Below are 12,063 nucleotides of genomic sequence, written 5' to 3' on the forward strand. Positions count from 1 at the left end.
CAGGAACCGACAGTCAAAGATTTGGGCTGCTTATGTCAATCCTTCTTAAGAACAAGAGGAGATTGGATTTCTACCGCGCCCTTCACTCGGAGTCTCAGAGCGGCTTACAATCTCCTTTCCCTTCCCCTCCCCACAAAACACACCCTGGTGAGGTAGGCGGGGCTAAGAGAGCTCTGAGAGAACAGCTCTGAGAGAACTTGTGACTGACCCAAGGCAGCTGCAAGTGGAGGAGTGGGGAATCAAACCCGGTTCTCCCAGAGTACAGTCCGCGCTCCTAACCACTACACCAAACTGGCCTCTTAACTAGCCTTCCTTGTCACATGAACGCAACGCAGGGCTGTTTTGTGCTTTCCACCACAATGTTGCTTACTGGGCTGTAATGTTATTTTCAGATAAAGTGCGGGAAGTGTAAACGAAAGGCGTGCATTTTTAAACAACCAACAACTTTAAAAAAAAACCTTGTTTGGGTCGGGGCTCCCCAATTCATTTGAACACTGATGTTTTCCCATTCACCTTTACCACTGGCTGAGGAACAGACCGGTGGGCCATCAGCCAACGCACACAACTTGTGAAGCAGCCAGCAGTTTCTCCTCCAACACAGACCATGCGCGAGGTTTGCTGGTGCCCGTCTGCTGCTTTTTTCTTAATTTAAATAATTTTTATTAGTATTTCAACAGAATATACAAGAATGAAGTGATAGCAGTGCAGCTTACAAACAGGGCAATTTGACAGGTTCCCTCCCTCACTTCTCCGCTTTCTTCTGTCCACAGGGTACGCTCCCTCCTTCCAGCTATTTCTGAATGCTCTCTCCACCCAGTGCCCTTGGCTGCTTTCTGACCACAATGTCAGGTAGCCCTGTCATAACCCTGGAACGCGGAGGGCTGCCCTCCCATTCCTTCTCAGCTCTCTCCAGCTCATCAACTGTTTGCTGTCTTATGCTTGACCTTGTAGAGGCTCCAGCTGCAATTTACTCGGCTGGGAAAGTGAACGGCTTTTATGCTTGGCCCGCTTGCTTGGCCCGTCCGCGCGAAATATATCCATTGGCTTATGCTTACAGGGGGGATGTTTGATTGTACCATGAGTCAAAGGCCCTTATACTGACGGCCATTCCTGACACAAGCTGTACACCTGTTCTTTAGTACTGGATTCACTAATAAACAGTTACCTTCTTATGAAGCCCTGTGTGGAGTGACCTGACTAGGGAACCTGACACACAACAGTCCTGTCTCAGTCACTGGTTCATGTAGGATGTCAACGCTAATCAGGAGTCCCTTCAACGCCACCGACTGTGAAACCTGTCCCATCTCGACATTCTATCACAGGGCTATTCTCCTCACCACTTAAGACTGCTGATTGACATTCAACAAATTCACAGTTTCATCAGACAGTTGCTGACGGCATGAGAATTTATGCACAGGATCGAATCATAGAATCAAAGAGCAGGAAGGGGCCACACAGACCTTCTAGTCCAACCCCCTGCCCAATGCAAGACCAGCCTAAAGCATCTCTGACAAATATTCGTCCAGCCTCTTCTTGAAAGCTGTCAGGGAAGGGGAGCTCACCACCTCTCTAGGCAGCTGATTCCACCTTTGAACCACTCCGACCGTGAAAAAGTGTTTCCTAATATCCAGCCGATACCCTTTCTGCATGTAATTTAAACCCGTTGCTTTGGGTCCTACCCTCTGCTGCCAACTGGAACAGCTCCTTGCCCTCCTCCAAATGGCAGCCCTTCAAATATTTAAAGAGAGCAATCATGTCCCCCCTCCCCCAATCTCCTCTTCTCCAAACTAAACATTCCCAGGGCTCTCAGCCTTTCCTCGTAGGGCTCCGTCTCCAGACCCCGATCATCCTCGTCGCTCTCCTCTGCACCCTCTCGATATTGTCCACATCCTTTTTGAAGGATACATTTCTCCTTTTAAATTGTATAATTGTATAAAGAACCTGACTTACCATTTTATCCATTCCTTTGGGTCCAAGGCTTGTCCTAACCGCATCTGCGACCGCTAAAACAGAAACGGGTAGAAAAGATTATTTTCCAATTCAGTTAACAAAACGCCTTTCCTTGGCTTTTACGCAAAAACTAGGAAAATTTAAAAGTCTAAAAAAAGTGAACAGTTTATTTCTTTATTTATTTCTTTAATTCAACTTATATCCCGCCCTCCCCGCCAAGGCGGGCTCGGGTACAAACCTACTAAGAAAAGGATCAGCAAAAAATTATTTACTATTCTTGATTTAGAACCACGTCACACACTGCCAGTTTTTTTTTTGCTATAAACAGGTACAATATTACTAAGGCTGCGGTCACACACACTAAATAATCCACTTTCAATGCACTTTCCAAGTTCACACAGTAAAATCCAGTTGGAAAGTGCACTGAAAGTGGTTTGAAAGTGGATGATTTGGTGTGTGGAACCCCGCAGCCTGACTACAGTATTTAGACTGATGATCTCCACACACAACAGTCTAAAAAGTCTCTGTTTTACTTTAAAAAAAAAGACATGTACAGAATAATTGTCCATAGGATTGCCTTCCTTCCCCCAACAGCTTAATTTCAGCACAATTCTGTATTAATATTCAGAAAGCACTTCAGCCCCGCCCACAATCTTCTACAGTTATGGTAACCTTATCATAATTAATGACGGTGAAATATTTGGGTCCCAAATGAGGGGTTCTGAATCCAATAGTCACACTGACACAGTGAAAAATTTCTAAGACAACATTTTTGTGCCAGGGTCAAGGAATATTTCCTAATCACAGAAGTTTTCCCCTTAAATGCTCTTTGCTTTATTAAAGTGGGTAGATTCGCCTGCCAACAGGAATTTAAGGATTTCCAAACCTTCTCTCTGTTCCTCTTTCTGGTAAAGTAACCCAGGGTCTAGGCTTTTCAGAGATCTATGTGGTCCTGAGGAAGGACTGAATTCATTTCTGGGATAACTTAAACAAAAGATGATTTATTGGACTAAGAACAAAATATGAGGCCGGTTATTCTGTAACTGTTTAGGATAAAGGGACTTGTAAATATGTTCAATTTTTTTCCTTTACTTTTGTCTGTCTGACACTCAGTTCCAACATTAATAGGATTTACTCTTTCCTTTAGAGTCAGCCACTCAGGCTAAGGACATATATATACTGCTCTCTTTGAGATCTCACACAAAACTATAATAACCCTCACTGACTGAACGCCAACTGCACAATTCCAACTGACTTTCATAACTAACTTTTCATAACAGCCTAACTGACACACACACAGATTGCTTTCAAAAACTCTTCCAACTGACTTTCATAACTAACTTTCCGTAGCAGCCTAACTGACACACACACACACACAGATTCCTTTCAAAAACTCCCCCCACACTGTCATCCACCAATCACAGCACATTTGTCTCTCTCAATCACTCTAGTGTGCTTATCACCACACTTCAACCAAACATGTAAAGGCACACACTCATAAAACAAGGAATCATTACACAGCATTATAAAATGGCAACAGTCATGCTAAAGGATAGTTTTTTCTACGTTAACAAAGACACACACATCCAAATGAGAACTAAACGTTCCATTAACAATAACAGTTCAGCCACCGTTACTATATATGGTGCATTACAGATCACTGGGGGGGGGGTGGACTGAGCTAATATTAATATTCCCCTAGGACTGCAATCCCATGGAAGGGATGGCCACGGAAATATAAGAACATAAGAGAAGCCATGTTGGATCAGGCCAATGGCCCATCTGGTCCAACATTCTGTCAAACACTGGCCAAAACCCAGGGGCCATCAGGAGGTCCGCCAGCAGGGCCAGAAGCCCTCCCACTATGGGCCCCCCAAGCACCAAGAAAGCATCACTGCCCCAGACAGTGTGTCCATTTACACCTTGTGGCTAATAGCCACTGGTGGACCTCTGCAGTATCTGTAGCATCCTAGTCTTACATAGGTTTGCCATTCCCCAGGTCCGCATTCAGACAGCGCCTTGTCAGGATCACTATCACTAGTCCACTATCGCTAGTCCTACCGGACTCTAGTAATTTACCCGTTTCGAATTAATCTTTTTCAAGGACCGTGATGTATATATAAAGGACATAAGGCGCAATAATTTTTCTTTGTGGGCACAAAAGCTCTTAAGATAGCAGCATTGTCTAGGGTCCCATCAGAACTGAAATAAACAAAAATATTAATACATCAATACAATTTCATTCCACCTTATTTTAATATGAATAGACCCCCAAGAGAATGTTTAGTTTTTTTAATGGTGTCTTGGAACAAGGATGATAAAACACACGGGCACTTTAAGGAAAGGTTTTTTGACACAGCTGCTCCTGAATATGAGGCTTGGAACAAAAGGAAGACAGAGCAAAACCCCAGATTTGTGGCTACCTAATAGAATTTGGGAGCTGTGATGGCTCAAGTGGTTAAGACGCTGAACTGCAGGCTGTGGAAGGTCGGTAGTTCAGCAGTTCGAGACCCGAGTGTGCAGCATGACGGAGTGAGCTCCCGTCTCTAGTTCCAGCTCCTGCCAACCAAGCAGTTCAAAAGCAAGTAGATAAATAGGTACCACTTCGGTGGGAAGGTAACAGCGTTCCGTGCGCCTTGGTGTTTAGTCATGCCGGCCACATGACCATGGAAACGTCTTCGGACAGCGCTGGCTCTTCGGCTTTGAAACAGAGATGAGCACCGCAACCCTAGAGTCGGACTCGACTGGCTTTCGAGCAAGGGAACCTTTACCTTTTTAATAGAATTTGAGAGATATGCTGTCAGATTATGTTTGCTGCAAGGGGTAAGTGACCTCTTTTCACAATTTTAATAATTATAAATAAGGTGGAATGAAATTATATTGATGTATTAACATTTTTGTTCATTTCAGTTCTGATGGGACCCTAGACAATGCTGCTCTCTTAAACGTTTTTGTGCTCACACAGAAAAATTATTGCGCCTTATGTCCTATACATATACATCACGGTCCCTGAAAAAGATGCATTCAAAACGGGTAAATTACTAGATTCCCCAGGGACTAGTGATAGTGGACTAGTGATAGTGATACTGACAAGGCGCTGTCTGAATGTAAACCTGCACTGGATGTATTGTTTGGGTAAAACATAGCTTTCTCTATATAGTTTGGGTGAAATATATTTTTGATAATATTTGGTACCAATATTTAGATAACACTATTGAATAAGATAAAAAAGAAAAAGAATAAAGCATAAAATTGTTCCACCATAAACATATATTTATCGTACACAGTGATATATATTTTTGTAAGCCTTCCTAACACTGTGGCCCTCAGTTTTTGTCTATTCCCCAGGTCCGGGCAGGGCATCCCCTGGTTTTGGGAGCTTCTGCCTACCGCTGTCCAGCAGGGGAAACTCTGCCCCCAAACAGCGATGTCCCCGATGCACTGATGTCACCCAGAAGTGATGTCATAGTGTCGGGGACATTGCACTGCGAGGCTGCAGTTTTGGGGCAAAACTCTATGGTCTGACCCCGATTTTACCATAGAGTTTTGCCCAAAGACCACAGTGTCGCCCCCGACATCACTTCCGGCTGATGTCAGCATGTTGGGGATGTCCCCACCCACTCCTGGAATGCCCCCTAGATCCCCCCCACCGGCAAGACTAAGGGACCTGGCAAAAACCGCAATCCTATATAAAGTGCTCCAGCCCAAGGTCAGCAAATTTCAGTGGAATAACTCTGCCAAGGATCGCACCATATCACGCTTTAAGGTGCCTCCTCTGGAGGCAACTTAGTTCTGTTCTGATGATAGCACTTGCTGGAATGACACACAGCAAATATCGCAAATTAAGAGAAGATGCAATAAAACCAATGGGAAACATACAAACAATGCATTTAAAACATTCCCACATCCCATAAGAAAGGAACCCCAAAGCTTGTGGCAAGTTAGGACCTGTGGCCCTCCACATAACCAAATCTTCCTATGCACATCCACTAGGATTTTTTGTTACTTAATTTAATTTATACCCCATTCTCCTCCCCAACAGGGACCCAAAGTGGCTTACAGTGTTCCCTCTAAGCTGAGTTAGTGTGAGCTAGCTCAAAGTTTTTGAGCCTCTGGCTCACACATTTTGTCTTGGCTCAGGAAGGATGGCTCCAGAGCAAACTAGTTTATCCAGCAGCCAAATCTCTTGCTCACAACTTTAATGCCAGTAGCTCACAAAGTAGAATTTTTGCTCACAAGACCCCACAGCTTGGAGGGAACATTGCTTACGACACTGGTTCATCCTTCCTTCATTTCAAGGCCACAACAACCCCGTGAGGTAGGTTAGGCTGAGTGTGTGTGTGTGACCCACCCCAGGTCACCCAGCGAGCTTCCATGGCAGTGTGTGGATTCAAAAGTGGGTCTCCTCGCCTGACACTCTAAAGGTTCCCCTTTTTTCTGTTTTTTATATTCACAACCGCCCCGCGAAGCAGGCTGACGCTGAGAGAGGATGGTTGGGGACGCACCTGGCACTTTATGCCATTTAAAATACTTATAAGCCGCTTCTTTTCCTCGCAGGGTGCAAGGCGGTTCATGGCATTAATAAAATAAAGCCAAGCTGCATAAGAAACATAACGCCAAAACCAACCCCTGACCGCCTTAAGCGTCCCAGAGAAAATTCCCTTCCGCAAAGAGGGCTTTCCTTCCCCCGCTTGACATGACCTAGGGTTGCCAGCCTCCAGGTGGGGCCTGGGGATGTCCCGCTTTTACCACTGATCCCCAGCCAACAGAGATCAGCTCCCCTGGAGAAAATGGCTGCTTTGAAGGGTGGACTCTATGTCATTGTACTATGCAGAGGCCCCTCCCCTCCCCAAACCACGCCCTCTCCTGGCTCCACCCCCAAAGTCTCCAGGTATTTTCCAACCCAGACTTGGCAACCCTAACACGACCTCAAGGCCCGCAGCTTCCTTTCAGCCCAGCCACCTCGCAAGGTTGTTGTGAAAACGGAGGGGAAAATGCAGAATTGCAGTACCACGTGCGATCCCCTTGGAGAAAGGGCGGGATATTAACAGACGCAGGTAAAGCCATGCCGCTTGTCAGCAACAAAAACGCGAAAAGGGGGGCAGATCCAAGGGTTCCAAATGGCCTCTCACCCCCCCCGAGGACAATGGAACGTCCCGCCCACTCCTTTATTCACGCGCGCCCCCCATCCCGAGGGCAATGGACGCGCCCACTCCCGTCTCTCCCCCCCCACCCCACCCCGCCCGGGCCCAGCGCCCATTACCTTTGCCCGCCGCGATGTTGCTGAAGCGGATCTGCGTGGGCTTGTCCCTGTCCTGGTAGCTGCCCCGCAGCCCGCCGATGCTGCGGTTCCCGGCGCCGTTGACCAGAAGGCCGCCCTTCATGCTCGCGTTCTCCGGCATGGCTGCGCTCCGCTGCCCCTCGGGAACCTCGGATGGAGACGGATTCTTCTTCTCCCCCAAACCCCTTCGCGGGCGTCGCCTCTCCCTAACGGTTCCTGGCAGACGCGAAGCTTCCAGAAGGCGCCGACACCAGCCGGCGAAAATGGGGTCCTTCGTGAAGCGCGGAAGGCGGCGCAGAGCCTGACGTCAGCCGGGAGAGGGGTGGCTACCGCAAGTGCCGTTCTCCGGGGCGGTAAAAAAAAAGTGCAAAGAAACGGAGGGGGGGAGAAACTATAGGGGTTTAGACCGGGTTTGTCGCGTGAGGCTGGTGAGCACGGGCGGCGAGACCGAACGGGCGAATGAGGTAGACACCTAGAGCTTTCATTTGGTGTCACTGGCGGCGGCCTACACTGGAGGGCTGATGTTTGGAAGGAACATAGTCCCGGACACGACTGTGTGTCGCCTCGCAGGAAATGTCGCTTCTTAGTGCAGAAGTCATAATTTAATAAGCATGCCAAAGATACGCAGCTTTGCAAATTCTGTTGCTTCTGACTTAGCAGAAATGCAGCATTCTTTGGTCATTAGACTGCTATTCGTTGGCTGTCTCCCCTAGGGTGGCCAATAGGGATGCCATGCTCCAGACGGGACCTGGGGATCGCCTGGATTTACAGCTCATCTGCAGGCTACAGAGATCAGTTCCCCTGGAGAAAAGGGATGCTTTGGAGGGTGGGCCCTATGGCATTGTTCTCCACTGAGGTCCCTGTCCTCCCCAGGCTCCACCCCCAAATCTCCAGGAGTTTCGTAACCTGGACCTGGCAACCTTACTGACCACCCAAAAAAAGAGGGGAGAAAATCTAAACCAACAAAGCACAAACCTGCAAAGGACTGTTACATATTGGCCCCGGTCACACAGGCTGGATATTGCAGGGGGGAGGCGTGGCTAATTGCCCCGGCGCAGTTTGATCCGCGATTACGCGATCAGACTCGCCGGCGGCACACCACCGGTCCTTCCCTCGGCGCCGGCGGGTAAACGAGGGACCGGAGGGGAATGCCACGCGCCGGCGCGATACAGGGGTCTGGAGGCAGCCCGTGGCAAACGTTTACTAGTACCTTGGAGGTACTAGTTTTTTAACTCGCATTGTTGGCGGTAAGCCACGGGTGCGCTCCACTTCCCAGATGTTGGGGTGTGATCGTGCCCTGATAATCCGCCCACCATCCGTGCCTCTCCCGCGGCAACTTTGCTGTGTGACCGGGGCCACCAATGGCACATTGTCCCTGACAAGGCTATTTTACTTGCACTCTTAGGACCTAAACTGGAAGGTACATATTATTTCCAGTATATACAACTATTTCTTGCACAAGGCCAGATATATTTGTGACCCCCAAATAGAAACTTTTTGGAGTGTCATTCAGTTCCATATTGGAACATTCCGATTTTGGTCCTATCTTATTTATTGTTAATTGCCTTACATGTGTTACAGGGACTCTGTTGCTTGTTGTATTTTGCACTATTTGAGCTCTGAAGAAGGCTCTCGTGAGCTGAAATGCGTCAGCTCATATACTGTCTTTTTTGTGTGTATTTGTAACTTTGAACATTCTGTATGTAACAAGGACTGTTTATTTCCACTTACAAAGGAAGATGGGCTACTTCATGATACAGATATATACCCCTTGCATGATGACAGTCATCCTTTCACAGGTTTCTTTCAGGATCAATTAGGAGTCTGTTCCAGCTAGAACTGTTTTTGGTATGAATGCCGCCGTCATCTATGAATGTACTAGCACTTGATGATATGTTTTATTACTGTACTGTCGTGATTTTATTTAATTCTGTGTTTTAGTTGTTTTAACGTATTGCATGTAAGTCGCCCTGAGCCTGCCTTGGCAGGGAGGGTGGGATACAAATCAAACAAATAAATAAATAAATACAAGGCTTTATTTTGGCCCCTACTAGGTTTTTATATGTCTTTTGTTATGTATTGGAAATCGTTTAGTGAATCGTCTCATTTACCTCCTATGTTAAGCTTGAGCCGAATGAAGGCTCCTCTGAACTGACTTGCGATTGGTCGCCCCGTACCAGCGACCAATCAGGACAATACAGAGCCCCGGAGCGGGAAGGACTCTCATTGGACCTTATCCAAGCAACCTCATTGGTTAATTATTGTAAATAGGTGTGGCTATGTTAGCCCGGGAATGTTTAAAAGGAGCATAGCTCCCAATGTTCTATGTTCTGGTTATGATTGCGTTTAAGTGCTTGTTCATTACTTCAATAAAGCTGAATCACTTCCCCTACTAGGTTTTTATATGTCTTTATAATAAACACTCTTTGTACACTTAACGTATGTCTTTAACTTTTGGCCCTCAATAAGTTTTCTAAACTTCCTTTGGAGGTTAACCCTAGTGGCCGACCTCCAGGTGGGGCCGGGAGAGCTCCCAAAATTACAACTGCTTTCCCGACAACAGAGATCCCAGAAAGTGGGCGCCGTGTGCCTGAACTCCAAAGCCATGAATTCACCACTTGAGATGAGACCTGCCAACCCTAGTCCTGTCTTCCAGCACTAGATCTTCTTTTGCTTTGAATTGCCTCATCATAGGGCTTTTGCAGTATGAGATGATCAGAAATGGTTTGCCATTGCTGCCTTCTGCACAGTACTCGGCCAGCAGCCATGAAATCAAAAGACGCCTGCTCCTTGGGAGGAAAGCGATGGCGAACCTAAACAGCATGATCAAAAGCAGAGATATCGCCCTGCCAACAAAAGTCCGCATGGTCAAAGCAATGGTATTCCCAGTAGTCATGTATGGCTGGGAGGGTTGGACCATAAGGAAGGCCGAGCGCCAAAGAATAAATGCTTTTGAATCATGGTGCTGGAGAAGACTCTTGAGAGTCCCTTGGACTGCAAGGAGATCGAATCAGTCAATCCTAAAAGAAATCAACCCGGACTGTTCCCTGGAAGGCCAGAGACTGAAACTGACGCTCAAATACTTTGGCCACCCAATGAGAAGGGAGCACTCACTGAAGAAGACCCTGATGCTGGGAAAGACTGAAGGTCAGAGAAGAAGGGGATGGCCAAGGACGAGATAGTTAAGACAGTGTTATCGAGGCAACAAACGTGAAATTGAGCAAACTCCGGAGCACGCCGGAAGACAGGAGGACCTGGCGTGATGTGGCCCATGGGGTCGCGAAGAGTCGGACTCGACTGCACGACTCAACAACAACAACAAATTCATTTGCCCAGGGCTCCAAATATCCTCGGGCAGGCCCTGTGTGACCCCACACCATTCTAAGGTCCCTTGAGACTCAGGAGAGTGTCAGTGGGTTGTTAGAAGAGAGGGGAAAGGCAACAGGAAAAAAAAATATTATGTGGACACCGCTGTATTTGCTGTTCTGTCCTATTCAAGCCCCTGACATGAAAGGCCTCAGTGAACGCCTGACCTGGCTGCCCAAGAGTCTGGTCTCAAAAGATCCCAATCTGGCTTTCTAAAAGGTTTACAGAACGGTTAAGAAGCAGCTGGGAGATTGCATCAGATAGAAGAACGGTCTTACTGTCTTTTGTACTATGGTGCTGGAGAAGACTCTTGAGAGTCCCTTGGACTGCAAGGAGATCGAATCAGTCAATCCTAAAAGCAATCAACCCTGACTGTTCCCTGGAAGGCCAGATAATGAAACTGAAGCTCAAATACTTTGGCCACCCGATGAGAAGGGAGCACTCCCTGGAGAAGACCCTGATGCTGGGAAAGACTGAAGGTCAAAGAAGACGGGGACGGCAAAGGATGAGATGGTTAGACAGTGTCATCGATGCAACAGACATGAAATTGAGCAAACTTCAGAGGACAGCGGCAGACAGGAGGGCCTGGCGGGATCTGGTCCATGGGGTCGCGAAGAGTCAGACTCGACTGTGCAACTGAACAACAAAAAGGCCAGAGTTGGCTGAAGTGTCACTGTTATTGTCTATGAAAGATCCTCCACCAGTGTCACCTTCCACAACTGTGACTGTCCAGCAGCTAGCCTTCAAGAGTTCCTCTACTTCCCTCACCATTGGAACTGCCCATTCTCTTCTGCCAAAGTGGCCGTTGATCCAGGAAGGGTGTGGATGCACCTTAGTCAGGGGTCTCAGCAGTGACCTTTCTGCCTGGAATGATTCTGCTTCTTGACAGAGTCTACACTCCTTGCAGTATTGCTCTCAGCTCTGCCGACAACACTCAGCCCCAGCACCATTATGTTGAGGTGTACATCCCACCACGTTACACAAGGAGTGATTAAAACGTGGAATTCGCTGCCAGAGGTGTAGCAATGGCTTCAGGAATGCTGTTGTTCAGTTGGGAAGTCGAGTCCGACTCTTCGCGACCCCATGGACCACGTCACACCAGGCCCTCCTGTCCTCCGTCATAAGAACATAAGAGACGCCAATGTTGGATCAGGCCAAAGGCCCATCCAGTCCAACACTCTGTGTCACACAGTGGCCAGAAATACCAGTGCCCTCAGGAGGTCCAGCAGTGGGGCCAGGACATTAGAAGCCCTCCCACTGTTGACCCCCCCCAAGCACCAAGAAGACAGAGCATCACTTGCCCCAGAGCCCCTAGCTATACCTTGTGGCTAATAGCCACTGATGGACCTCTGCTCCATATGCTTATCTAATTCCCTTTTGAAGCCATCCATGCTTGTAGCACCCACCACTTCCTGTGGCAGTGAATTCCAAGTGTTAATCACTCTTTGGGTGAAGAAGGACGTCCT

At 47.6% G+C, this 12,063-nt stretch overlaps 1 protein-coding gene across 1 annotated transcript in view; it reads right to left on the reverse strand.

Moving 5' to 3' along the window:
- The window catches only part of CCT4 (chaperonin containing TCP1 subunit 4), a 49,695-nt gene extending 42,181 nt beyond the window's left edge, over positions 1–7,514 (reverse strand). Inside the window, exons 1-2 of the mRNA XM_015422561.1 lie at positions 7,214–7,514; positions 1,951–2,003 (exon numbers count right to left, since the gene is read on the reverse strand). Of these exons, the coding sequence (XP_015278047.1) occupies positions 1,951–2,003; positions 7,214–7,352 (192 nt within the window). The 5' untranslated portion in view covers positions 7,353–7,514. The remainder of the gene's footprint in view (positions 1–1,950; positions 2,004–7,213) is intronic.
- Positions 7,515–12,063: the final 4,549 nt, after the last annotated feature.

Source organism: Gekko japonicus, unplaced genomic scaffold, assembly GCF_001447785.1.
Source record: "Gekko japonicus isolate JY-2015 unplaced genomic scaffold, Gekko_japonicus_V1.1 scaffold1468, whole genome shotgun sequence".
NCBI lineage: Eukaryota > Metazoa > Chordata > Lepidosauria > Squamata > Gekkonidae > Gekko > Gekko japonicus.